The sequence below is a fragment of the Schistocerca cancellata genome, chromosome 5 (assembly GCF_023864275.1).
Source record: "Schistocerca cancellata isolate TAMUIC-IGC-003103 chromosome 5, iqSchCanc2.1, whole genome shotgun sequence".
Lineage (NCBI taxonomy): Eukaryota > Metazoa > Arthropoda > Insecta > Orthoptera > Acrididae > Schistocerca > Schistocerca cancellata.
The window spans coordinates 76,399,630-76,427,103 of record NC_064630.1 but is presented as its reverse complement, the minus strand read 5'-3'; the positions used below and the strand labels follow the sequence as shown (position 1 = coordinate 76,427,103).

Genomic DNA, 27,474 nt, shown 5'->3' with positions numbered 1-27,474 from the left:
CATGCGCATGCGCAGTTGAGTCGCGCATTAGTAGTATCACTATCCAGTATTGCCACGGTTCTGAAATACCGTTGATCTGGAGCTGATGCACAAAGCAGACTGAGTTGTAGTGCAGAGGTAGATAGCTTCAACGAGCCCCTTGTTTAAGTTTAATGATTTTGCTGTTTCCTCATTGTTTATTGCTTCCACGTCAAATGAAAACAAAACAGATTTCAGTGGCCAGGAGCTATCAAGTGCATTAAAATACATTCACATATTTACAGAAGGGTAAAATATATTATTAGTTTCAGATTTTATTTTATTTACATCTTTCTGACAGTCAAGCATTAATTGCCTTGCAGAATAATGAAGTTATTTTTTTCGGTTTGCTAAAGAAATTTAGCTTTTATTAATCTTTTCTGCCGAAGCAGTCAATGTATTTGAAGCTAAGTGTTTAATGTGCATCTTCTAACACTTATGGCATTATGCCTTAATAAAGAACCAAACATGAGAATACAGTACTGGTACTCCAAGAAAATTTACTTCCGAATCTGGACATACGAATCCGCTAAGCCGAATTATGCGTTTTAGTGTGGTTCATGAAATTCCAATGCTCGTGGAGTATCCGCTGATGTCTTGTTTCTTTTATAACATAAAATAAGATCTTTTAATGATTTACACATAGGACACAAAGCATGGTGACGCCTGTTATCTGGCACTCTCTGGCAACTGCTGGAACGAACGTATTTCTAACAGGTCGTGGGAGAATATTGCGAATGATTGTTTGAAAAGCGTTACTTTCAAAATAAGTTAACATTTTATGCAACATGGATTATGCTATGTGTGAGAATGTTGGCTGAATTTCTTAAATCACATAGCGTTTGACTCTCATTTAAAAATAAACTCTTTGAGGATAATCATTTAGAAACATTTCGAGCACAGAAGATTAAACATTTATGTCGTTATTTAAAATTTTATTGGCACATTTGTGTGATATATCTGAAAGCGTAACACACATAAGAGATGATCATTATATGTGAAAGCTACTCTTGCAGCTTATTAATCTTAGAGACCAATATTATATCTGAAAGCTTTGCTTCTCTTGTATCAACACTATGTATATTAATTTAAACCATTGACTTACCCTATTTGTTTGTACGCGCTACTTAACAGTGATATTGTATTGGCTGGCTACATCGCGTGTTCTATGCTCTGAATTTCGCCTGGCGAAATCACGTAACATGAACCATGACTGGCTAAAAAAAGTGCATCGCAATCTCGATTTCAATGCTTAGCAAAGTAACATGCGGTGTTTGGTGGGATTCGAATTTATACTTGTGTAATCTGAAAATATGCAGCGCACACGTTGCCACATATCAATGATATTAAAAAAAATCCCCCTCCTGACGCTGATGTATAAAACCATAACCATTTAAAGGACCGATAAGTTTTACAGTTCCGAGGAAGAGTATACTGTCACTTAACATGGAAAAATTATATTTTTAAATGGGAATTTTTTTCTTGTCCGCATATACAACCAGTTTTATTTCCGCATTTTTTAGCAGTCAAGCGTGAATTGCCTAGCAGAACAATGAAGCTGTGTCTGTTTGCTAAAGAAATTTAGCATTTATTAATCTGTTTCTCTGAGGCAGTAAATTTATTTGAAAAAAAAAAAATGTTTCATTCCATACTATTGATCAGTTTCAACCGTTCGCTGAATTTCAAATGCAAGTTTTCACCCTCTGCTACGTATGGCATTCTGCCATGATAAAAGAACCAAACGTGGCAATATAATACTGGTATTCCAAGAAAATTTACATCCTGGAAACCACACTGTAAAACTAAATATCAGGTTGGGTCCCTACTTCATTGTGAATGTGGACATACAAATGTGCACTTTAAGCCGACTTATGCACTTAGTATGGTTTTCAAAATTCCAGTGCTCTTGGAACATCCTCTGATGTCCTGTTTCTTGTATGATGTAATATAAGATCTTAATGCTTTTTATGTTCGAGCATACGGGCTTCCTACCTCATCATAGCTGCACATGTGCGGTAATGCATGTTTTCTGGTGCTCACTGGCAATTGCTGAAACAAAACTATTTCTAAGAGGTAACAGGAAAATATTGTGAATGGTGGTTTGAAAAGTGTTACTTTCAAAGTAAATTTCTTTTTATACAAGATGAATTATGTTACATGTGAGCACACAGAAACTAATTATCGTACGAGTACCAAACCTGATAGCATTAATATCAAGGGCATGGGGAAGAGAAATAATTCAGAACTGATTCAGTTGAAACATTTTTAATGTGCTGCTGTGGGACATTACACCATTACTTACCAGTACCATTACTGCTACAAAAGGGGTTCAATATGGTGCCCATCATATCCAGAAGAATCTGAACGTGCAGGATTGCTTTCTGCACAGCAGGACTTAGCCTGTCCGTAGATATACTGGCTACCTCGTGTGTGATTCTGCGCTTCAGATCAGCACATGTGTTAATGTTCCCCTGGTAAACCCTGTCCTTCAGGTAGCCCCACAACCAGAAATCACAGAGTGTGGGATCAGGTGGTCGTGTTGACCAAACATTTGGAAACTATCGGCTGATGATTCGATAGTTTCAAAATTTTTTGAGAAGCAGGTGAATTTCATGAATGATGTGCAATACGGGTATGACAAGCTGGCAAAGCATATCACAGTAACACTGACCAGTCACACTGTGCACATCTTTGGTCCTTGAGTGTCAGCCTGTTCAATAAAAGAACAGGCCACTGATGAACATAGCCATGAAGCCATACCATATGGCAACATGTTCACCATACAAAACAACTTCATGCACAGTGACTGGAGGCGAAGATCCCCACGCTTGACAATTGTGTGTTCACCTCACTTTGTCTGTCCATATGATGGACCAGGGCCAGCCCTAATCATCTTGAATCCTTGCCAGAAAGTGGAGAGTGAAGAGTGAAGTCAACACATTGTTGTGCGTCCTGTGGTGCAAGCTGCTGTATGATGTGTATCTTGTATGGATACCATTTTAGAATGGTTCAAAGCACCTTCTGTACAATGGACCATGGGATATTCAACTGTCGTGGCACACCACACGCACTGCCTGACGATCAGGAATTGTGCACAGTGTTGTCTGCAATAGCAACAGCAATTTCATCAACCACCTGTGGTACAGTCGGTCGTCTGCCTCTTCCGGGGGTGACACCCAGTTCTCATGTTGATTCGAACTTCATCAAGCTCCACACAGCAGGCGGAGAAAGAGGACCCTTCTGTAATCCTTCCAGCCAGCGATATTCTTGAAGTGCAGCTGCAGCATTACTGTTGTTTTGATAATAGTGTTTCACCAATAATGCCTTGCTCCTTTTGTCCAAGCTCATATTGATACATCAACAGGTGCACTGCAACTGGTCAGGTGTGTGAGACTATGAATCACAATTACTGATCATGGCATCTGGTGGTCATAGCTGGAACTGTTTGGTGGCACTGTGACGCTTGGAAATTGTGCATCCCATACTCTGGACGTTAATGCTACCAAATTTGGTACTTGTACGCTAATTAGTTTGTGTGTTTGTGTCAAATAGGGAAACTTTAATTATAACCATCTGGTATACTAATTTAAACCATTAACTTTTCCTATTCGTGTGTTTGCACTATTTAACAGTGGTGTTGCTACTTACTGACTACATTGCATGTCGTATGCTCTGAATATCTGTTGTCATCGTCTGGCGAGATCATGTGACATGAGCTATGATTGGCTTACTGACTTACAAAAGCATGTTGCAATCTTGATTACAGTGCTTCAGAAACTAATGTGCTGTTTTTGATGGAGTCCAAATTTATACTTTCATAATATGAAAATATGCAGGGTACATGTTGCTGCTCCCCAAATTTTATTTCTTCTTCTTTTCTATGTTTAATTTTGAAAGTGCCGCAAAGTTCTACACCGGTGTACAAAACATTAAACATTCAAAGGATTGACAAGTTTTATGGTTTGGAGGGAAAGTATACTGTCACTTAACTCCAAAAAATTGTATTTTCACCTGGGAAATCTGGGAATTTTTTCCTTGTTTGCATATATCCCCTGGTCTTGCTTGCACATTAGCAATCAAATGAATCACAGTTCTTATATTTTTCAGTTTTTTCATTTACATTCTGCCACGCATCTTTTTGCTCCTTTTCCTCCAAGGCACTGCCAATCCATGACGTCCAAAGAACGTGATCCTCTATAGCAGGTGGAGAGGTTTATTCGGTGTTGCACCCTGGTGATGTCTGGAGCTGACATGATTTAACAGTTCAGGTGCACATTAATGTGAGAGACCACGGACAGTGTGATGTTTTGCACTTAATAACTACCTAAACCACATTTTCAGCTCTTAGAATATCTTTTGTCAGCCTAAAAGCATAAGAGTGTGGAATATGTGTAACACATCATCTTGTCCTCTTAACAGGTGAGTCTATCAAATCTTGGGGTCTGAGTAATTGCCTTTCCTTTTTTTACCTTCTGCAACCTATTCCTTCTTCTTCCTTCAGGAAGGATGTATTAGTTCCAAAAGCTTTATATGTGTTTGTCGGCAGTACTGCAATTTCACCTCATGGAGTATGTTAGCCAGCAGTGATGTCTCAAAATCCATTATTCTTTGGTAATTCACTTTGCTCCATAATCTTTACTTACATTCTCCGTGACCAGTACATTGCTCCTGCAAGCCATCACTCTCAGCAGCTGCTGCCTGTGTTCAGAATCCTCCACTATTCAGCCCTGGGATGTGCCAGCACAGTCTTTACAATCCTCCTTGAAGCCAGCCACACTACATTATCTTCATAATGAATTTTCTTGTCAACAGTAAACCAGAATTTGAAAACAGGAGCATTCATAAATATACTGCAAGGGGGTATACCAACACACACACACACACACACACACACACACACACACACACACACACACACACACACACTTGCACTCTAGGAACTCTGGCACATTATAACACACACACACACACACACACACACACACACACACACACACACACACACACTTGCACTCTAGGAACTCTGACACATTATGTTGTCTTTTCTGTTAACACAATAGCCATTGAAGAGCGACTGAGTGACACTGTATTACATTGCAGCAGTTGCAAACAGCAGTCATGATTCAGCGCACCACATTGTACCTGATGTCAAATTTCAGAAATGTTTCTGTAGCATAAGTGAACCCAGCAGCGAATTCTTATTTGAGACAAACAAGATGTCATAAGGGAGACACATAACTTGGGTATCAATCTGGAACCTCCTTAAAATCTTGGGCTTGCAATCAGTAGAAAATGAGGTGTTGTATTGCAACATGTATAGGACAGCTCCATGCAACCCCTGCAGCAGTTGCCACAATGACATAAGTGTCTCTTTCATCAAACAGACTCGGACCTTTTTTTATTAACTCACTTGTAAGGGGAAAAAATCACTCATGAAAAATAGTGAGTGAACTTATATGAAAATAACAATGTAATAAAAAGTTATGCTGTGCTATTTAATATTTCTTATAAAGTAATTGTTATTTAGAAAGTACAAATCTAGGACACATGGTCTAATAGAGTACATATTATGGGGGTGTGCTGAATACAGAATTAAATTTATATCATATTTGCTTGATGTTCTCAAAGAAGTAAAAGAATGCGGGCATGCTTTTACTACTTTGAGAACATCAAGCAAATATGATATAAATTTAATTAGCGTGTGAAATATAGTGGATTTTAATGTACGTGCGATGCTCCCTTCACACTCGTGGTCCATCAGTTTTACTATACTGATCTTGTTTGAAAAAGCAGTAAATTTTACTATGTGCCTATCTCCTGGAGGTCAGTAGTGATCTACCCTCGTATACATAATGGATAAATGGTTGGTAACTTAATTGTGTGATATTCACTTTTGGTAGTGCATAAAGCTGCAGTTATGTTTACTTATTCTATTTTTTATTTTACTGTATTTTTTATTTCTAGGAACTGAATAAAGCTCTTGCTTTGAAGGAGGAACTAGTAACACAGTTATCAGTTAATTCAGACCAGATACTCAATATCCGTCATACATATGAAGATAATTTGAAAGAACTGGAGCAGCAAGTAGCTGCTCTGCAGAAAGAGAAAGATGAACTCACGCAAATGCTAAAAAATATGCAAACCAATAGTAACACAAACAAGTTAGTAAATCATACTTAATATTCATTTTGTTATATTTTGTGACACTGCTTTTACCTAAGATGTTATGTTACCTAGGATTGCTGAACAACGCAGGAAGAAACTGCAGGAACTGGAACATACTATTTCTGAATTGAATAAAAAAATTAGTGAGCAGACAAAAATTATAAAAATTAAAGAAAAATCTGATGAAAAAATATCAAAACTTTTCAATGAAATTCAGGTGAGAATAAGTTGTTGTTATTGTTGAGAAACTAATGAGAGCTCAAATAATTGCACCATTACATAAGTCATCCCCCAATGCTTCATTCATCTAAAGCATTTAGAAACTGGGCCAACAATTACTCCTAGAACTAGTTAACTTCTGTGTTAAAATAATTTTCCAATGAGTATGCAACTTCTTTCACCTTCAAGCAACGTTGTTATGTGGGTCAGTCTGGGAAGGCATGTGGATTTAAGTTGAAATGCTGTAGTTAAGAAAACTGTGATGTACGATCACTAATGACCAGAAATAGAGAGAAGAGGAAGATAATTGTTTATGCAGCAGATTACTCTTTTAGTGTTCACGAAAGGGACATGTTGGAAAAGAAAAATTATTATTTACATATGACAGATCATTCAGCAGATAGTATTGATACAATCTTGAAATATGTTTGTGTAATAAATCATTGAATATGTTCGTGCACTATTGGATAACCTACACACTCACTATAGTTTTGGAATTGCAAAATGGTTTGATTAATTTTATGACTCATTTCCTCAACAAGAACTTGTTCATATAGTTCAACTTAATCTTGTAATTTTTAGAAAATGTTGCATGGTGACAATAATTGGTGTGGGCATGTGTGTTATACAGTATATCTATATTTTATACAGTCTCAACAGCATTCCACATGTATTTACAAAAACATTCACCTGATTTGTTTCCAAACAGAATATGAAGAGTACAAAAGTTCGCCTCATAAGACAAATGCGAGCAGAGAATGAACGCTTCCGTGCCTGGAAACAACAAAAGGAAAAAGAACTTATAAGGCTGAGAGACCAAGACAGGCGTCGCCAAAATCAGTTGGAGCGTATGGAACGATTACACTGTAAACAACAAAATGTACTTAAACGTAAGGTGGAAGAGGCAGTTGCAATTAATAAGAGATTAAAGGTAAATGTTTTTACATTATTTTATTAGTGATACCTGTTATCAGTTGCACTGGTTGAAGTCCTGTAGGAGTTAAATTTTTGTGGAGCAATTTCCTTACATTGTCCAGGGGTGATGTGAGGTCAGACACCAGACTAATGGAGCACCAAAAGGATACTCCATGGAGTTATGTTCCCATATTTGTAACTACCATAAGAGGCTAAAGCATAGCATCATCTAATAGCAAAATGTACTGTAAATTAAGATGTGGTTGTTTAGTAATCAGAGATTTGCTTGGTTTCTGCCCAGTGTCTTGCAGTTAGTGCAATTTTTTTTCTTATTTGGTTGCCAGTCATTTCGCACTGCTGATATCATTTAAGCTGTCCGAACATTTATGTGAAACTGTTGAGATGTAAGTGTGAGAACACACTTACTTTTAGCAGTGCACCATCTACAAATGAATGATTTGTTGGATAACGCCAACAATAATTTCAGTCCATGTGACAGAAAAAAAAGACCGAATATTCAGTTGCTCATTAATGAACTTGGGGCTTGTATCAGATGTCGTCAGTTAACTGTTGGAACTGAATGCAGAAAAAAATGCATAGTTATTCAGTGTTTCAGTTTGGGATTGATTCTGATTATCTTTTTGTTAGTCACTACAGCAATTAGCAAAATAAACGGGGGTTAGACAGAACAGTTTTGTGTTCTGAAATCTCGTAACCTCACTGCTCCAGCAAGGTGGCACAGTGGTAAGATACTGGACCTAGAGGACAGCAGCTCAAATCACAATCCCATCATCCAGATTTTGGTTTCCTGTAATTTCCCTACATTGCTTGAGGCACCCACCATAGTGGTTTCTTTGAAGTAGCAAGTCAAATTTCCCACCACATTTCTCCGTAATCAGAGTTTCTCTGTGAACTTGTTGGTGGGATGTTACACTAAACTTCTTTCCTTTCCTGCAACTTTTCGGTTTCATTTTGCACCTGCACCATATGTAAACTAATAATTATAAATGTGTAATTCATTAGAATTTTCAGGTAAATTTTAATCGCTTCTCGCGCTGGATCTCAGATGAGCAATTGCCAAAAAGTGTGAAATTTGCCAACTCTGGTTTGGGAAGCTAACATATTCTCTCTCTCTCTCTCTCTCTCTCTCTCTCTCTCTCTCTCTCTCTCTCTCTCTCTCTCTCTCTCATGCTCCATGTAGCTCCCAAAAAGACAGCTCTAGACTAAATATGGTTTAATAACAGTTGTATGATTTGCATCTATTTTAAGTACATGATCAGTCCATCCATTCAGGTATCTAAAATCCAAACCTCTATCAAACTAGCTCCCCTTGGCATTCATTTTGTATTGGATGCTCTTCACAGAAAATCGCACAACAATGCTTTATACTCTCTAAAGTAATGAGCAGAAGCAAGCACTGGAGATCAGAGGAGGTTGTGGCAATGTGAAGGTAATGTCAACGGGCGTCCTGGAGAGCTCTGGATCATAAGTTGTCCATAGTCAGCCAATACATTTAATGCAAAAAATTTGGCACTGAAATGCTATGTTTGTCCTATTAGGAGGTGAAATACATTATGACTGTGCTTCAATTAAGTGTACTTTCAGCATACATGTTAAATATGTAATGAAGGTATCAGAGAATGAGTGACTTCTTAACACAGGACGTTGTTGTTTAAAACAGCATGCTATTTTCCGATAGACCATTGACACAAACAACAACATATTATTTGAATGGTAGAGAATGTCCTCTGTAGACTGCTACCCTAGTGTTGATAGCTCATGTAGATAAACTTAAGAATTCTGGATGGTTTATTGTTGACTTAGTTATCTGTCCTGATAAATTGTTCTGATCACATTTGTCTAAAAAGAAGTAATTATTGATGGTTTGAGAACTCTTCAGTGTATCATCTATGGCATTGCATGATGATGACAAATTTGGAGTGAAGTATCAGAGAAAGCTGTTGTACAGAAATAACTATTGATTACCACTGATACAGAATCAATCTGTTTACACAGTCTAGACAATACTGCTTTTGAGGAACACATTGATTAACTGGTAAACAATTTTTATGTATGTATTTGAGCGCCAAGTCATGTAAATGTTATCATTACTAATTTCTACTTCCCAGGAAGTAATCAGATGATTTGAATGTGTTATGTAGTAATTTGTCACACAACTGAATGCAGGAACACTGTCAGAATACAAAAATGAATACATGCACCCAGAAAACATAATGCAGAAACTGACAAGCAGCAGATGAGGAGCACAGTTCATAGTTCATTTTTTGTTGGTCTTTGTGTTTTTCCATTTCACAGTATGTGGCCCCATCTGGTGAGCTCTTATCATGCAAAACGAGTGGATGCAGCCCTGAACAAAACAGGATGAATCATTAGAGGATGTACTTGGGCAATACCTGTGAATCAGATGTCAACTTAGGGGCATAGCTCCCCCAGAAATAAGGCAAAGAAAGGTTGCACAGGTTCAATAACAAAAGTGAGTGGTAGATCCCAGACACCCAATATTTGCAAGTATTACTCAGCTGCTGGGACTGAAATCAAGAAAGAACTTTTCACAGTCAGTCAAAGCAACATCATTACCATCTGATAAGCACCAAGTAGACCTGTACTTCGTGGAGGACTTTTGTAGGGGGTTTTGAACTCTCTTACACAACTTGGAAAGTCCTGAATTGCCCAAGGAGTGTAATTCCCTGTCTGTGAAGGCCTATGTGAGGCCGTGAGCATACTGGGCGAGGGAGTTCTCATCACTGCAGACGTGTTTGCCAAAGTTAGCCAGGCTGTATGGGAGCGATTTTTTGGCATGGAAGGGGTGTCAGCTGTCGGAGTGCAGGTACTGTTAGTGATTGGTGGGTTTGATGTGGACTGAGGTGTGGACTCAGCCATCTGAGAGGAGGAGATCCACATCTAGGAAGACGGCATGATGGGTGGTGGGAGGACTAGGTGAAGTGGATTGGAGAGAAGGTGATGAGATTTTGGAGGAATGAGGATAAGGTGTCCTGGTCTTTGGTCCAGATTATAAATATGCCATCAATAAACCTGAACCAGACCAGGGGTTTTGGGAGCCTAGGAATGTTTCCTCAAAGTGGCCCATGAAGAGGTTGACATAGAGGATGCCATGCAGGTGCCCACAGGTTAGCCATGATTTTCTTTGTGTACCTGCCTTTCAGAGTTGATGTAGTTACGGGTTAGGATGTAGTTGATTAGGTGTACAAGGAATGAAGTGGTGGGTTTAGAATCTGCAGGGTGTTGGGAGATGTAGTGTTCTATCGTGGCAAGGCCATGGGCATGGGGTATGTTGGTATATGAGGAGACTGCATCTACAGTGACGAGTAGGGACTTGGGAGGTAAGTGTGTGGGGATGGTGGAGAGCTGCTGCAGGAAATGGTTGGTATCTTTAATGTCGGATGCTAGGTTTCAGACAAATGGTTGCAGATGTTGGTCAGCAAGGACTGAGATTATTTTGGTGGGGACACTGTAGTCAGCCACAATGGGGCACACAAGATTGTTAGTCCCCCCTGGGACTGGAACAACTGAACCATGTCCCTTGTCAGAGCTTTGATTATCTTTCACCAGACCCTGAAATGAAGGACATCCTACCCAAATTACTTCCATCCCCTCCCAAAGTTGTGTTTCACTGCCCACCTGACCTCTACAACATTCTAATCCATCCCCATGCTACTCCCACCCCTAATCCCCTGCCACAGGGATTATGTATGCCCTTGTTGAAGACACAGATGCAAGACCTGCCCTATCCACCCATCCAGTGCCTCCTACTCTGGTGCCATCACAGGTTTATCCTATCCCATCAGAGACCTGACCACCTGTGTAAGAAGCCAGTTACATACCAGTTTTGCTGCAACCACTGCACAGCATTTTTCATTGGTATGACAACTAACCAATTGTCAATCACAATGAATGGCCACCATCAAACATCCAATGTCACACCATGTGAGATTTCAATGGCTGCTTCACATCCTGTGCCATCTGGATCCTCCCCACCACCACCAGTTTTTCTAAGCTGTGCAGATGGGAGCTATCTTTACAGCACATCCTTCTCTCCTGTAACCTCCCTGGCATAAATATAACCTAACTTGCTGTCCCTCCAGCCCTCACCCAATGGTGTGTGTGTGTGTGTGTGTGTGTGTGTGTGTGTTGACGGCGCAGTGCTTCTGCCTTTTGGCGAGTTGTCTCTTTATTCGTAAGTAATTCGTTACTCTCAAGTAGAACTTTCCGTGCAATATTAGTGTTATAATTTGTTTCAAATCTTGACTCTGTTTTAATAATTACATTAGTTTTAATACATTATATTATAATTTCACTAAATAATTTTATTGTTCCTATTGTGTGATGTTTAGGACAAGAATAAATAAAAGTACAACTTTACAGGCCAGGAGAGCTGCTGCTGATGTAAACAAATCTGAGTGCAGTGTAGTTATTTGAGAGATCAGTGAGATACATGCAAAGGGTAGTTATGGAGATAAATTTCTTAACACTTCTTTTATATGGATTCCAGTCCCTTCCTTATCAACTTTATTGTGTTTGCAGTGTGTATAGAATAAAATAGTGTGAGATTCAGACACATCTTATGTGTGATTAAATGTATTTTATGACGCATGCATTTACATGACACTCTGCAATTCACAGTTAAGTACCTTGAAGAGAGTTCATCAAATAACCTTAAAGCTACTTCTCTTCTATTCCCCTCTCAAACAGTGAGTGCGGAAAAACAATCACTTTAATCTTTCTGCATGAGCTGTGATTTCTCTTTTTTATTATGATGATCACTTCTCCGTATGTAGATGTACACCAGCGAAATATTTTTAAGTACGAAGGAGAAAGATCTTGCCATACTGACAACTGCCTTTGTTGTAATGACTGCCACTACAACTCTCATGTTACACCCATGACACTTTCTCTGCTGTTTCCCAATAATACAAAATGAGCTGATGTTCTTTGAACTTTTTTCATGTCCTTTGTCAGTGTTTTCCAGTAGGGAATCCCATACCATGCAACAACACTCCAGAAGAGGACGGAAATATATAGTATAAGTAATCTCTTTAGTAGACCTGTTGCACTTTCGAAGTGTTCTGCCAATAAACCACGGTCTTCGGTTTCTTTCCCTACAACGTTATCTATGTAGTTGTTCCAGTTCAAGCTACTCATAACGACACACACATCTTTAAAAATAGATGAAACCTAACAATATTGTATTATGCCATTTAAATATTAATTTGGCTGGGGTGTGTATTAACATTGCTTTGAACTGAACTCCACTTTGAATAGCTGAATACACGCATGTGTCTGTCAGTGAACAATGTATACTGAATGGTGTAGGGCAGGTGGTGGCAGCCTCAGTGACAACTCACCTGTAGTGACCCTCCATGATGGTGAGTGACAATACTTTTCTTTGCCATCTCTCACAGCTAGAACACCAGCTCAGTACACCATGTAATGTGATATGACACTCTGCAGCCTTGTGCAGGTACTAACCTTGCTGGCAGTGGCTGACAATTTCTAATATGAGTCAGGGATGACATCACGTAAAACTCATGACTACAGTTCATGTGCCATTATAGAGTATTGGAAAGTTTATAATGTCAATATCTAGCAATTGTTTTATCAAATGTTCGAACTTAACTGTCAGTGTGCAACAGTAATTGCAATGTAAATAACACGTTTTGTTGTTTGAATTTAGAGTCTTGGAACTTTGGTTCTAGGATGCCTTGGCACTGCAGAAGACGGCACATGAACGCCGTAATCAACATAACTCATCAGCAAAAGTGCAACAGTGGATTGCACAAGAGCTTGAAGTTCTTGTAAGCACAGTTGTTGCAGAGAGAGCAAGAGAGCAGTTGCTAGAGGATCGCAATGAACTGTGCAGCCAGCTATCACAATTGAAGGTATGTACAATATTGCATAGAACATTTTTGTAGAGGAAGAAAGTCATTTAAATTACATACTGAAACTGACATGAGCTGAAATGAAATGGTTTAATGTACAGGATGGTGCAGAGGAATGAGAAATTTTGAATATTAGTGCCATCAGCATTGCAGTGCCAGCAGTTGTTTGAAATAATGTGTAGTTGTGAACATGTTGCCATTTAGTAATTGTGCAGCATTGGAGCAGTGCAGAACATGCTATCATTGTGAGAGCATTTTACAAGCAGGACGATATAGTTATTGCTGCACATAGGTTGTTTTGGCAACTTTACCACCCAAGATCTCATTGACATGTCCCATTTGCTAATGTGGGTGCATAATTTTGAAGAAACTGATTCAGACTTGAAAAGGGTGCCTTCAGGTGGGGTACAAATGGTGCATATTCAAGAGAGCATTACAGCTGTTAGTTTCCATAGAGAGGAACCCTTCTCACTCCATTCGACAACATGAATCTGAGCTAGGAGTTGGGTCGAGAAACGTGCAAAGAATACTGCACCAATTAAGGTGCCAAACCTGTAAATTACAGTGTACTGCAACTAGATCAACAAGACACATTTGTTTTGGAAGTTTAGCGAATGGATGTTCCAAAATAAACAAGGACACAAATGTACTTTACAACATATGGATCCCGGGGAAGCCCACTCCCATGTTAATGGGTATGTTAGCAAACATAATTTCTGAGCACAGGAAATCCTTGTCGGGCTCGTGAGCGTCCATTGCATAGCAACAAGGTTACAGTTCGGTGCATGTATAGTGTCATGGTGCCATTGGCTCTTACTTTTTGGAATATGGGGATGCCAAAAACACGTGGTTTCAGCAGGGCATCACATATTGCTCAGCAATAGGTGGATGCCATTCACCAATATTTGGAAGGTTTATCATTTCATATAATGGTGATGTCCCATGGCCTACACTTTGCAAGGCTACTCCCCATGTTTGTGCTTCAAGCACTCATTTTTTATCAATGGGTGGTGAGCATTTAATTGATTTAGATTGGAAATGCTGCTTTCCCAATGTTAATTTTACTCGTTATTGTATGTGATGTGGGCAATATACTATTGAAATTAGCAATACGAAGCACTTACTCTACAATATTTATTTCGTTAAACACATGAGCATTGATGTTAACGGACAAAATTAAAGAACACTTCAGACTAACTGTATGCCCTAACACAATAACCGTATTTGTGCCAACTACCAGCTCTGCCTGTACTGTACTGCTCCCAGTGAGTGACTATCAGCTGTGCCTAAACGCTACTGCCTCCAAGCTCAGCTCGCTCCACAACAGTTACAATTGTATCTTCTGTTGCCTGCACATTATCGATCCAAAAATGGTATGTAAAGAGTATTATACCCTTCTGTATCCCCACAAAAACAAGACTTTATTTACAAATTAAATACACACATGCAGTTTTCATATTAAAGTCAGAAGAAAGCAAACAGGGAGGTAAATTTTACATATCTTATGAAAAGTTAACTAACTGTACAGAGACAGACAATCACTTCACTAAGGTGCTAATGTATAACCATATTTATGAAGCAATAAGTGTGCACAATATAAATGCATGAACTTGAAGACATAAAAAAGTCAATAAATCATGAAGCAATATTCTGAATTGTCTGTGTGTTTGATTACAGTCCATTTTGAATTTACTGATCTGGTAGATGAAACAACATGCCTGAAATGGACTACACATTTGACTTCACTGTCCATAGGAATGCACTGCAACCAATCTCATCATATAATAATGGGAAAAATTGATAGTTCTCATAAGCAAAGATATAATGTGGCTAAACTATTAAAATTTAGTGACATAAAGAAATGTAAATCTGTCTACCATTACTCAAACAGGATGGGTATGGAAATGCTATGATTTTGCTACTTACTTAAAATTTGGCACACAGTGCACAGGTTATTTCCATGTTTCTCATAGTATTAACAGGATATACTGTGTTATTGGTATCCAATATTTACATCAAAACATAGTTAAGAGTAGACTGTTGTTGCACTGTGCATAATTGCTGATAATCGCTTACCTGTGTACTCTGCTCTTGGTGCCTCCCTTTATCTTGAGTAGATTGTCACAAGTAATTGCACTACGGGCATGGCATCAGCGTTGCGAGGGACGAATAATCACAGTAAATGTATACATTGGTACTCTGCTTTAGAATCATTACTACATGTCGTCCCCCTGCGGGTCTGAGGGTTAGAATAGGCCCGAGGAATTCCTGCCTGTCGTAAAGAGGCGACTAAAAGGAGTCTCACACGATTTGGCCTTTATGTGACGGTCCCCTGTAGGATTTTACCTCCATTTTTCAAAATTTTCCCAAAGAGCAAGCCAATTGGGGAAGGGCCCCTTACATGGTGCATGATCCATCATGCGCTCAGACCTCTCGCATCCTTCATCGACATGGATCTGCACTTCCACTCATTCTCCAGCTGTTGAGTGAGATCACCCTCCTGGGTGTGTCTTCCTCCATCCTCTCTGCAGTATCACTTTCTGCACTGTCGACTATAATGGACTTCTTAGCTTGTTTGTGCCTGATATCCAGTATAGTAGCCAGTCCGTTGTGGTGGGACCGCCATGTACCCTGTTGATTGTAGCCCCCTGATCACACAGGGCTCCCACTGCAGATGCCTGTGCCGCTAACTCCCCATGTATGCCAGAGAGTAGATGCCTGTCACCCTGGGGCATCAGGACTCCTGACAATGGCCATCCTGCCAAGGTCTTTGCTACTGCTACTGCTACTGGGTGGCACCCGTGGGGAGAGCCCCTGGTCGGAGTGGGTGGCATCAGGGTGGATGACACACCATGAAGTGTAGTACGTCATCTCTCGCTGGTGGTCAAACACCAGAAGTCTCTAAGTGATCGATATCTTACTTCAATGCTCAATGCTAAGAAATATGACCCCAAATCGTTCACCCCCCCCCCCCCCCCCCTCCCGACCATGGCAGTGAAGCTTATTCACTTCAGTACCTCGTACGAACGGGAATCTTTATTGTCAATGATACCTCAGTTTTTTGTGGAGCATTTAGAGGACAAGTTTGGGGAGATGGAGGGCTTGTTCAAACTGCGGTCAGGGTTGGTCTTGATCAAAACAGCATCCTCCCTCCCAGTCACGGGCACTACTTGCCTGTGACAAGCTGGGCAATGTTTCTGTTTCCACCATGCCCCATAAGAGCTTAAATATGGTCCACGGTATCATACTTCACAGGGACCTTCTTTTGCAGTCTCTCGATGAGCTGCGCGCCATTTTAGAGTGGCGAGGTTCCATTTTGTCCAGTGTGTTCACTAGGGTCTGAGGGATAATCAGGTTGCCACCAGTGCCTTCACCTTGGCCTTAGAGGGTGATAAGTTACCCGAGAAGGTCAAGGTGATGGTCTATCGCTGTGATGTAAAGCCCTATTCCCCTCCCACAATATGGTGCTTTAAATGCTGGAAGTTTGGCCATATGTCTTCCCGCTGTACTTCCAGTATCACATGTCGAGGTTGTGGACGTCCTTCACATCCCAATATTCCCTGTGCCCCGCCTCCCATCTGTGTCAGCTGTGGAGAGCACCATTCACCTTGTTCACCAGACTGCAAGATTCTCCAGAAAGAAAGAAAATAATAGAATACAAGACCCTGGATCGACTGACCTACACTGAGGTTAAGAGAATATCAGAACCTACATCCTGTGCTGCATATTACATCAACCTACGCCGCTGCTACAACAACAGTTCCACCATCTTCCGTTCCGCCGCATACAGTTGACTCTCAGAGCCATCAGACTCCAACTGCCCCCTTGATAGTAGGGGGCACTTCCCTCCCTGTTGCTCCTGCACAACCTACTTCAGGAGCAACACACACACACACAAAACCATCGGGGACATCAGTCCCCACTTCTCAGCTGGAGAAGCTTCGGCTCCTCTCGCCAGAAAGGGATCCCGTGGGTCACTCCATTCCCAGGTTCCTACCAGTGGCAAAGCTGACACCTGCCAGTGGCGGTGAAGCAACCACAGGTAGCTGGTTGTAGGGCTTCATGGTCCTCCTCAGTCCCTGAGACTGAATCAGTGAAGCCCTCCCAACCAGACAAAAATAAGTAGCAGCAAGAGAAACCTAAAAAGAAAAAGGTCCGAAGAATCAAGGCACTGCGGCAGCACCCACACCACCACTAACTACAAGCTTTGTGTCTGAGGATGAGCTGGAGATTCTGGCATCTGCTGAGGACTTAGATCATGCTGGGCCCTCAGACACAATGGATTTTGATTGTACAGGTGCTCCTGGTGGCAGCAGGTGACCCTGAGGTGTAGACTGCCTCATCGAGTGTTTCATGCCTTCCCAGTCTCACGATCACGTCATCCTCCAGTGGAATTTTGCAGTTTTTTCCACCATCCGGCTGAGCTACGGCAACTGTTAAGCTTTACACCTGCTTTCTGCATTGCCCTTCGCGGCTACAGAGGATATTACAAGAACTGCAGCGAATATAATAGTGTCATGTGGAGTCTGTGTCTATGTTCTGAACTCAGTATGAAGTGAACCTGTGCCCCTTCAAACCCCTCTTGAAGCTGTGGCTGTCAGGATACAGACGACACAAGAAATAACTGTCTGCAACGTATATAAGGTGCAGATGGTGCAGTACCCCTATTCGCGTTGGCTGCACTGATTGATCAACTCCCTAAACCTTTCCTACTTTTGGGTGGTGATAACGTGCATAACCCCTTGTGGGGTGGTGCCAGGGTTACAGGCCAAGGTACGGAGGTCAAAAATTTACTGTCACAACTCAACCTCTGCACATATTCGGCCATTGATCTCTCAGATTGCAGCCCTGGCGCTCTCCCATCGATCCACTGGAGAGCACACGAAGACCGGTGTGGTAGTGACCACTTCCCTATCTTCCTGTCACTCCCCCGGCATCATGCCCACGGACGCCTACCCTGATGGGCTTTAAACAAGGCAGACTGGGAAGCCTTCACCTCTGCTGTCACTGCTGAATCTCCCCAAAACGTGATCCCTTGTTCTTTAGGATGCCCCCAGCGACAGTCAGTCTCTCGGTGGTCGCGGGAAGTCACGAGTGTCGGCGAGTGCTACAGCAACATAAGTGGCACTCTTCCCTAGAGCACCTAATAGCCTTTAAGCAGCTCTGTGCCCACATTCGCCAGCTTATAAAATGACGGAAACGGGAGAGTTAGGAGGGGTACGTGTCGACCATTACCCATACATCACCTTCCCGTGTCTGGACGATGATCAGACGTCATTTTGGGTACCAGAGCCCAACAGGTGTCGCTAGCATTAACATCAGTGGCGTATTATCTACTGATGCAAACGCAATTGCCGAGCACTTTGCTGAAGCCTCTGCATCGGAGAACTAACCCCCCAGCCTTTTGCACCTTCAAATGGTGGATGGAAAGGAAAGTCCTCTCGTTTACTACATGCTCCAGTGAACACTATAACGCCCCATTTACAGAGTGTGAGCTCCTCAGCGCCCTTGCACATTGCCCCGACACAGCTCCTAGGCCAGATTGGGTCCACAGTCAGACAATTAAACATCTCCTGTCTGACTACAAGCGCCGTCTCCTCTTCGTCTTCGACTGGATCTGGTGTGATGGCATCTTTCCATCACAATAGCGGGAGAGCACCATCATTCTTGTGCTCAAATCCAGTCAAAACCCGCTTGATGTGTATAGCTACCAGCCCATCAGCCTCACCAATTTTCTTCGTAAGCTGCTGGAACGTATGGTGTGTCAGCAGCCCATCAGTCTCACCAACTTTCTTTGTAAGCTGCTGGAACTTATGGTGTGTCAGCAGTTGGGTTGGGTCGTGGAGTCACATGGACTACTGGCTTCATGTCTGGGCAACTTCCGTCAGGATTGCTCTACCACTGATAATCTTGTGTCCCTTGAGCCTGCCATCCGGATAGCCTTTTCCAAATGCCAACGTCTGGTTGCCGTCTTTTTTGACTTACGTAAAGCAAACAAAAGACCTGGCGACATCATATCCTTGCCACATTGTATGAGTTGGGTCTCCGGACCCTGCTCCAGATTTTCATCCAAATCTTCCTGCCACTCCGTACTTTTTGTGTCCAAGTTGGTGCCTCCCATAATTCCCCTGTATTCAGGAGAATGGTGTTCCACACGGCTCCGTATTGAGTGTGTCTATTTTTAGTGGCTATTATCGGTCTAGCAGCAGCTGTAGGGCCATTGATCTCATCTTCTCTGTATGTGGATGACATCTGCATTTCGTACTGGTGTTGCTGAGTGGCACCTACAGGGAGCCATTCACAGGGTGCAGTCATGGACTCTAGCCCACAGCTTCCAGTTTTCAGCTGCGAAGTCATGTGTCATGAATTTCTGTCAGCGTCACGCCGTTCGTCCAGAACCAGAAGTTTACCTTAATGATGATCCTCTGACTGTAGTGGAGACGTATCAATTCTTAGGAGTGGTTTTCGACACCCGATTGACTTGGCCACGTCAGCTTAAGCGGAAGTGCTGACAGCACCTCAATGCCCTCTGCTGCCTGAGCGACACCAATTGGGGTGCAGATCGCTCTATGCTGCTGCAGCTCTACAGAGCCCTTGTTCTTTCCCTCTTTGGCCATGGGAGTCTGGTTTATGGTTCGGCGGCGCCCCCAGCATTGCATTTACTCGTTACAGTGCACTACTGTGGTCTTCGCCCAGGGACAGGAGCTTTTAGAACGAGTCTGGTGACCAGTGTCCTGGTGGAGGCCGGAGTCCCTTCATTGGAGGTTAGCCATGCCCAACTGCTCGCCAGTTACATTGCACACATTCATAGTTCTCTTGCGCATCTGAATTACCGCCATTTTCTCCCAACCACAGTGGTTCATCTCCCACATTGACGGCCCAAGTCAGGGCTTAAGATTGGAGTTTGTGTCTGGTCCCTTCTGTCTGAACTGGACTCCTTCCCGTACCACCTCTTTTCGAGGTCCATTCGCATACACCTCTATGGTGTACACCTAGGCCGCAGATTCTTCTGGACCTTTCGCATGGCCCTAAGCGCTCCGTTAACCCTGCGGCTTTCCGCTATCACTTTCTCTGCATTTGAGACGTGTACTGGGGCCATGAAGTGGTTTACACCAATTTCTCGATGGCTGATGGTCACGTAGGCTTTGCGTGTGTTCATGGAGGGCATATTGACAGCACTCCTTGCTAGATGGCTGCAGTGTTTTCACTGCAGAGCTGGCGGCAATATCTCATGCTCTTGAGCACATCCGCTCATGCCCTGGAAAGTCATTTCTCCTGTGTACTGACTCCTTGAGCAGCCTACAAGCTATCGACCAGTGCTACCCTCGTCATCCTTTGGCAGCGTCCATTCAGGAATTCATCTATGCCCTGGAACGGTCCCATCGTCCAGTGGTGTTTGTGTGGGCCCTAGGACATGTTGGAATCCCAGGCAACTAACCTGCCGACAGGCTAAGCGGAAACCGCTTCTGGAGATGGGCATCTCCGAAACTGGCCTGCGTTCTGTCTTACGCCACAGGGTTTTTCGTCTTGGAGAGGCGGAATGGCATAATAGTACACACAACAAACTGTGTGTCATGAAGGAGACTACGAATATGTGGAAGTCTTTCATGCGGTCTTCTTGCAGCGTATCAGTTGTCCTCTGGCGGCTCCGCATTGCCCATACGTGGCTAACGCATGGTTACCCCATCTGTCGTGAGGACCCACCTCGGTCTCGCTGTGGCTCACAAATGACAGCCGTCCATCTCTTGCTAGACTGCCCACTTTAAGCCACTCTGTGGCGGACTTCTAACTTTCCCAGCACACTGCCTTCAGTGTTGGGCAACAATTCTTCAACACCAGCTTTAGTTTTATGTTTTATTTGTGAGGGTGGGTTTTATCATTTGATCTAAGTTTTAGCGCATGTTTTTTGTCCCTCTGTGTCCTCTACCCTAGTGCTTTTAGGGTTGAGGTTTTGATGTGTTTCAGAGTGGCTGACTTCTCCTTTTTTATTCTCATGGTCAGCCAGCCATGGTAATCTGCTCTCTTGCTTTGATCTCGTCTACATGTTTCTTTCGTCTGTCTGTGCTTTTCTTGTCCAAATTTGTCAATTTTAGTGTTTGTTGCACTTCTGTCATTATTTTGGTTTTCTCCTTTCTTTCAGCTGTGTTTTTTTATGTCTTGATTATTTTACTCCCACCCTGGTGGAATTATTTTAGTTGGAACGAGGGGCCGATGACCTGGCAGTTTGCAACTCCCCCCACCCTCCCCCCTTCCTCCCTCTTTTAAACCAACCAAGTATATCATGTGATGCTAATCACACGCAATTATATCGTATCTCGATGAACAGGGACTGTGGTATGGATGCCGCAGGAGATTGAAGATTCCTTCATCACTGTTTCAGCAACTGGAATGACAAATATGTGTCCACAGTTGCCAAAACACTGTGTGCATGGTCGATCAACAGGTAAAGTTGTGGTTCCGTGCACTGATAAGTGCCTCCTATCTATACAGTGTACCAATGTTTCGCCTGGCCAGCAGTAGTATACACATGAAATGCAGGTTGCGCGCATCTGCACAGCTCGCTGGCAGCCTGCTTCCTTGGGACAGTTAGCCAACCTAACAGCTCTTGAATAGCGATAATGGGGGATCACCAACATGTCAACACACACAATGTGCAGTGGTGCAATAACACAGAAGCTGCATATGCACTGCCTTGTCTTACCAGCAGCCCCTCCTGAAAAAAAATGTTGCATTATGTGCCATAAACATTGTCTGGAGCAGCGTTCTTTGGTGTAATACACATGGCATCAATATTTGCTTAAACCTAGCTCACTGTAGCTAACAACTTCAGTCTATTAATCCTAGTTCATCATAGCTACTCACTATTGTCCAGTTATATATTTCACTGAAAACACTGTAAACACAATAACACTGTTCACAAAATTTTATCTTTGCACTGTTTCTCACTGCTGGTTCATTCTGATGTTTTCAAATGTTGAAGACTGTGATACTGACCAGATTGTATCCTTCCTGCTTCTACTGAATACGAACGTACTAGTTTTCTGATTCTAAATGGCCCATGTAATAATGGTGAAACTTCTTTTCATTGTCAATACTTGATGATTTCTTGTGCATTCGGATAAGTATTAAATTGCTGACTTTATAAGTAGTAGGCCCAACAATTCTGTCATGTGCTAACTTTCTTTCTGCTGCTCATTTCTTCATTGTATAAGATGCGATTTTCTAATGTTATTCTTGCATGATGTCGTTATCTTATCTAAAATTCATGCATTCATGAAATATGCCTGCCAGCTTCTTGCCAAAGAGAACACATGGTGATAACCCCATTGAATTGTGAGCTAAACTGTTCATCACAATTTCGAAATCAGTTAGTCAATCAATCCACATAGTGTGTTTCTTGTCACAATAGGCATGGAACAAATGGCATTACTCCCACATAGGGCACTCAGAAAATTTGGAAATGAGCTTATAAACTAATGTAGCAACGTGTCTAAAAATCTGTCCATGTGTGTGGATGGAATTGTGGGCAAGTATTGGAAGATGCACTCTGGTTTAACTGTATTCCCAAAGTAGTCTTCTCTCAGTTTATTAATTATAATTTTACTATCAGCTTTTCTCAGTGGGTAAAGGTGTATAAATTTTGAGAAATGTCCATCACAACTAAAATACGAGTGAAATTTCCTTTAGACTGAGGCAAGGATCTATAGAGGTCAAAGGCCAAGATTCCTCCAGGTTTTTGAAGTATTACACTGTGCATAAACCCTTTATGCTGCACAGTAGGTACTTTAATTTTTTGAGATACTTCGCAAGACTTCAGTATTAGCGAACTTTCGTAGCCATATTATCGAAAATACATTTTCCTGTAACTTCAACATGCACACTTGGTCCTAAAGGAGCATAGCTCACATGCACATATTTTATTATATCATCTACAACATGTCTAGGTGTGCACTACCTCCATTGATCTTAGTTAACATTTTTCCATTGGTGCAAAATTCCATCCTGTTTTAAATAATACTGTCATATTTTCTTGCCACCTATAACACTCAGGCCATCATATTTCTCCCTTACCATTTTGAGTGTTTCTTCAGTGTCCTGTTAACGTTTTATGTTTCTGTGTATTTTTCATATGGAACATTCACCTTCCACACCACTCATAGTGGATCCTCACATCTTTCTGCCGCACATGTGCAGCATTACCAGATACACGCCCTTCTCATAAGCCCGATAGTGCATCCGATGCTTTATTTTTGTTTCCTGGCATGTACGATATTTCAAAGATGTCTTGTTGAAGAGCCAGTCCCCACCATATTAGCCTGTCATGCATCAATTTGCGAGCGCCAGTGCTTTATGGACTGTCATTACCACTGTGTGTCTTCCACACAAGAAACAGCAAAACTTTCCAAATCCCCACATAATAGCGAGTGCTTCTTTTTCTGTCAGTATATTTTCTTGTACAGTAGAGAGGGGAGATGCAATTGTGCGATAGTCAGTTACTCTATTAATTTCTATTAGCTGATACAATTCTGCATCTGTAGCATAATCATTTGAATCAGATCAAAGGTAAAATTTCTTATTCACATCAGTATGGTACAATATAGGTGCTTCATCTGTAGCATAATCGTTTGAATCAGATCAAAGGTAAAATCTCTTATTCACATCAGTATGGTACAATATAGGTGCTTCATATAATTTTTTAAGCAATTCGAACCAATCTTGGTGTTTCTTACCCCACTTCTGTATAGTATCTTTCTTTAATAGTTCATTAACACTGGAGATAAGTAAAATCCAGGCAGAAAATGGTGATAGAAATTACAGGAACTTATAAAAAGGTTTCAGCTGCTTGAGGTATTTCAGTAACGGAGAATTCCTCACTGTGTCCAATTTTGCCGGATCTGTTTCAATTCCACGTGAGAAAATATTACCAAGAAACTTAATCTGTGATTTGGTGAATTCTGATTTTTGCAAGTTAATGGTAATGCCAGCTCTTCTAAAAGTGTGAAACTCTCAACAAAGAATATCCAGATGTTCCTCCCAGGAGGCAGTACTAAGTAAAATGTCATCAACATTGTGTGTCACGTGGTTTAATAAGTCGTCTCCTAATATTTCATCAGGTGCTTGCATAAAAGCTGCTGAAGACAGTGACAAATCGAAAGGCATTCTCTGAATCAGGTAACACCTCCCGTTGTATAGGAATGCAGTATTTTTTCTACTATCTTCATCTAGGAGTAGCTGCCAGTATCCTCCAGTCAAGTCGAGACTATTTAAATATTTGACTCCTTTGAACTATCCTAGGAAACTCTCTTTGGTTTTCAGGTTGATCACGTTGCAAGAGAATTATGTGATTCATTGCGCAAGCATCCAGAACTGTAGGAACACTACTGTCTTTCTAAGCAACAGGGTGTGTCGAGTTAAAGTATTCACTATCTGAGCACTCAATTATTTGGTTATTCAGCATTCTCGTGATTTCTTTATTAATGGCTTCCCTCCTGACTAATGGTACTGCATATGATTTACTGCAGAATAAGTCATGGTCCCTCATTTTAATTTTGCAAACACATTCTTTGATCAAGCCAAGTAATTTTGAAAACAAGATGGCATAGAATTTCAGCACTTCAATCAGTTCTTCTCACTTTGCTTCAGACAATTCAATTAATGATTGAATCTTGATTTGCATAAAATTTAGAGCATTCTCAGAATGACTAACGTTTACCATTTCACTTTCTCCTCAAAAATGCATTAACCTTATCCTGATGTTGCAGCATTACTATCATCTTCAGTTACTAATCCTTTAAACAAAATTTCCTTCTCTCCATTATTCTTCTTAATCCGCAGACATCTTTCCTGAAAATAAATACTACACGTCATTTCAGTTAGCCAACCTATTCTGAGAATTAGTTGAACAGTAAGAGAGCCATCAGTTAATACATTCTTTGTATTCATCCTCCTTAATACAAGACTTCAATGAAGCCTGTCCTTTAATGGGTTTGCTTCTGTTGCCCATCCCACTGACAATACATACACCATTAACAGGAAATGGTGGGAATTTCAGCCTATTACTTAAATGTGTAAATAAGCTTTCAGCTGTTGTGCTCATTTCTCTCGCTGAATCTGTTAGAGCTTCCATAATTATACTAAAAGTTTAATTTTCAATGAAAAGCATTAAAGTTCCTACTTTTGTTTGTTCCTTTCCCCAGTTCAAATCTTCTTCTACCGCATCAATGTGTCCACACTGAACAGTGTTCATAATAATTCTAGCATGCTCATTATAAGGCTTTGGGAATGCGTGTTAAGCAATTTAGCTTAATAAAGGCAACACGTGAACATCTTGTTTCAGATCATAGTTCTGGAAACGTCAGGTGCCCAGTCTGTTGTCAAGAATTTTGTTGATACCTGCTTCACGTAACATATAATTAATTTTGTCACACAAATTCTCTATATTAAATGCACTCAACTTCTCGTCACTGCCAGTAATTATGTTCCAGATTTTATCTACATCATCATTCAATTCATTGCACCGTCCGTACACCTTTAACTATTATACTCATCGATTCTTTGTCCTTCTTGCACATATTCTTGATTTTAATTATTTCGTCATTTTGTGCTCTTATTTTCTCATGAGCTTCACTAACCAATTGGTTGTTTGCCTGCATTTTTCATCAGCTTGGGTCCGAAATTCTTGGATTTCCATTTTGATCACTTTGTGTTTGACTTTAGATTCCTCTCTGAGTTAACCATGTTTTTCATCACATGTCTTGGTAACCTTGGTTCACAAATTGCTAACAGTATCTGTTAATGTGTTCAATTTAGTCGTGATTTTCTCCTGAATTTGTTTCCTTCCAGCATAGATTCTAATTGCCTTTGCGATTCTGTGTTTTTGTCGTCCGTGATTAATTCTATTTTGCATAATAATTGAGTAAAGAAGTCATTATTAACAGTAGTGGTTCCTGTTTGTTGAGTAGCCAACGGTGTTGAACTAGGCTTGGGCAGCTCAAAGCTAATAGTATGATTATCTTCTATTAATTTGGCACTACCAATTCGTGTGGTGTGGGCCATGTTAAATATGTTGCCAACAGTCACTGTCTGTTATAAGTTACTGCATATGGATAATTAAAAAGCTTGTTCCACGTTATATTAACACCATTACTGTTCCTTTCCCGGGCATTCCTACGGAATTCCACTCAAAGCACTGCTGTGCAGAATGGCCATGGACTCACAGATTGTTATGATGTCTATTTCATTATATCCGAAGTTCCATTGGAATCAAAGTCCAAACAAGCGTCACAATGTACGAGGCTGCTCCTCATGTGTGCGCACCGAATGCACTCATTTTTTGTCAACGGGTGACTCGTTTTTTGTCAACGAGTGGCCTGCATTTATTTGATTTATATTGGAAGTGCTGCTCTCCTGCTGTTAACTTCACTGATTATTTTAAGTGATGCTGGGTGATGTACTATTGAAATTAGTAATTTGCGGATTTTACTATACAACATTTATTTTGTTAGACACGAGAGAATTGACATTGACAGGCACAATTAAAGAACAATTCAAACTAACAGTGTATCGTTACACAATAACTATGCAGGACCGACTAATAGCTCCGCCTGAACGCTAATGTCTCCAAGCTTGGTTGTTCAACAGATGTAACAATTTTACTCTGTGTTGGTTGTGCATAATCGACCCAAAGATCATATGCGAAGCCTATTATACCCTTTTAGCATTCCCCTGATCGTTGGTGCTAACAATTTCTCTGTGAACTTGTTAAAAGTTGAAAATTTATGTAAATCAAACTTTGTAAGCTTGAGTGACTTCATTGTTGTTTCTAGATAGAAATTTCAGTTTTGTTTTGGAGAGGTAGTGGATTTAATCTAAATTTGTTCCTCTTAATACTCTCACATAATAGCAATTTCCTTCATATGGCAACATGACCTGAGAGGTGGTTAGTTGATGTTTGTCTTTCATTTCCTTGGTAATCCCTTGAGGGCTTATTATCAAGTTGAAGGCCCACTAGACACACTCTGTTCCTGTTGTTCAGTGTGGGGGCTCTCCCACAATGACTCTAACTTGTGCTGTTGTCCTAACTGGACACTGAAATCACTAACTAGCACGATTGTGTTACACTCTGGTGCCTTGTTAATTATGTCCTCTAGTTCTTCCTATAGTTTCATTATTTTCAGGTTACATTCATTGTTCTCATTGATGGGTGCATGAACAGTTTCTACCGTGTAGATCATGTTTG

The 27,474-nt window shown here is 41.1% G+C and overlaps 1 protein-coding gene across 1 annotated transcript in view; it reads left to right on the top strand.

Moving 5' to 3' along the window:
- The window catches only part of LOC126187646 (chromosome-associated kinesin KIF4A), a 280,963-nt gene that overhangs the window by 199,332 nt on the left and 54,157 nt on the right, over positions 1-27,474 (top strand). The window contains exons 10-13 of the mRNA XM_049928846.1: positions 5,983-6,179; positions 6,256-6,400; positions 7,112-7,333; positions 13,053-13,235. Of these exons, the coding sequence (XP_049784803.1) occupies positions 5,983-6,179; positions 6,256-6,400; positions 7,112-7,333; positions 13,053-13,235 (747 nt within the window). The remainder of the gene's footprint in view (positions 1-5,982; positions 6,180-6,255; positions 6,401-7,111; positions 7,334-13,052; positions 13,236-27,474) is intronic.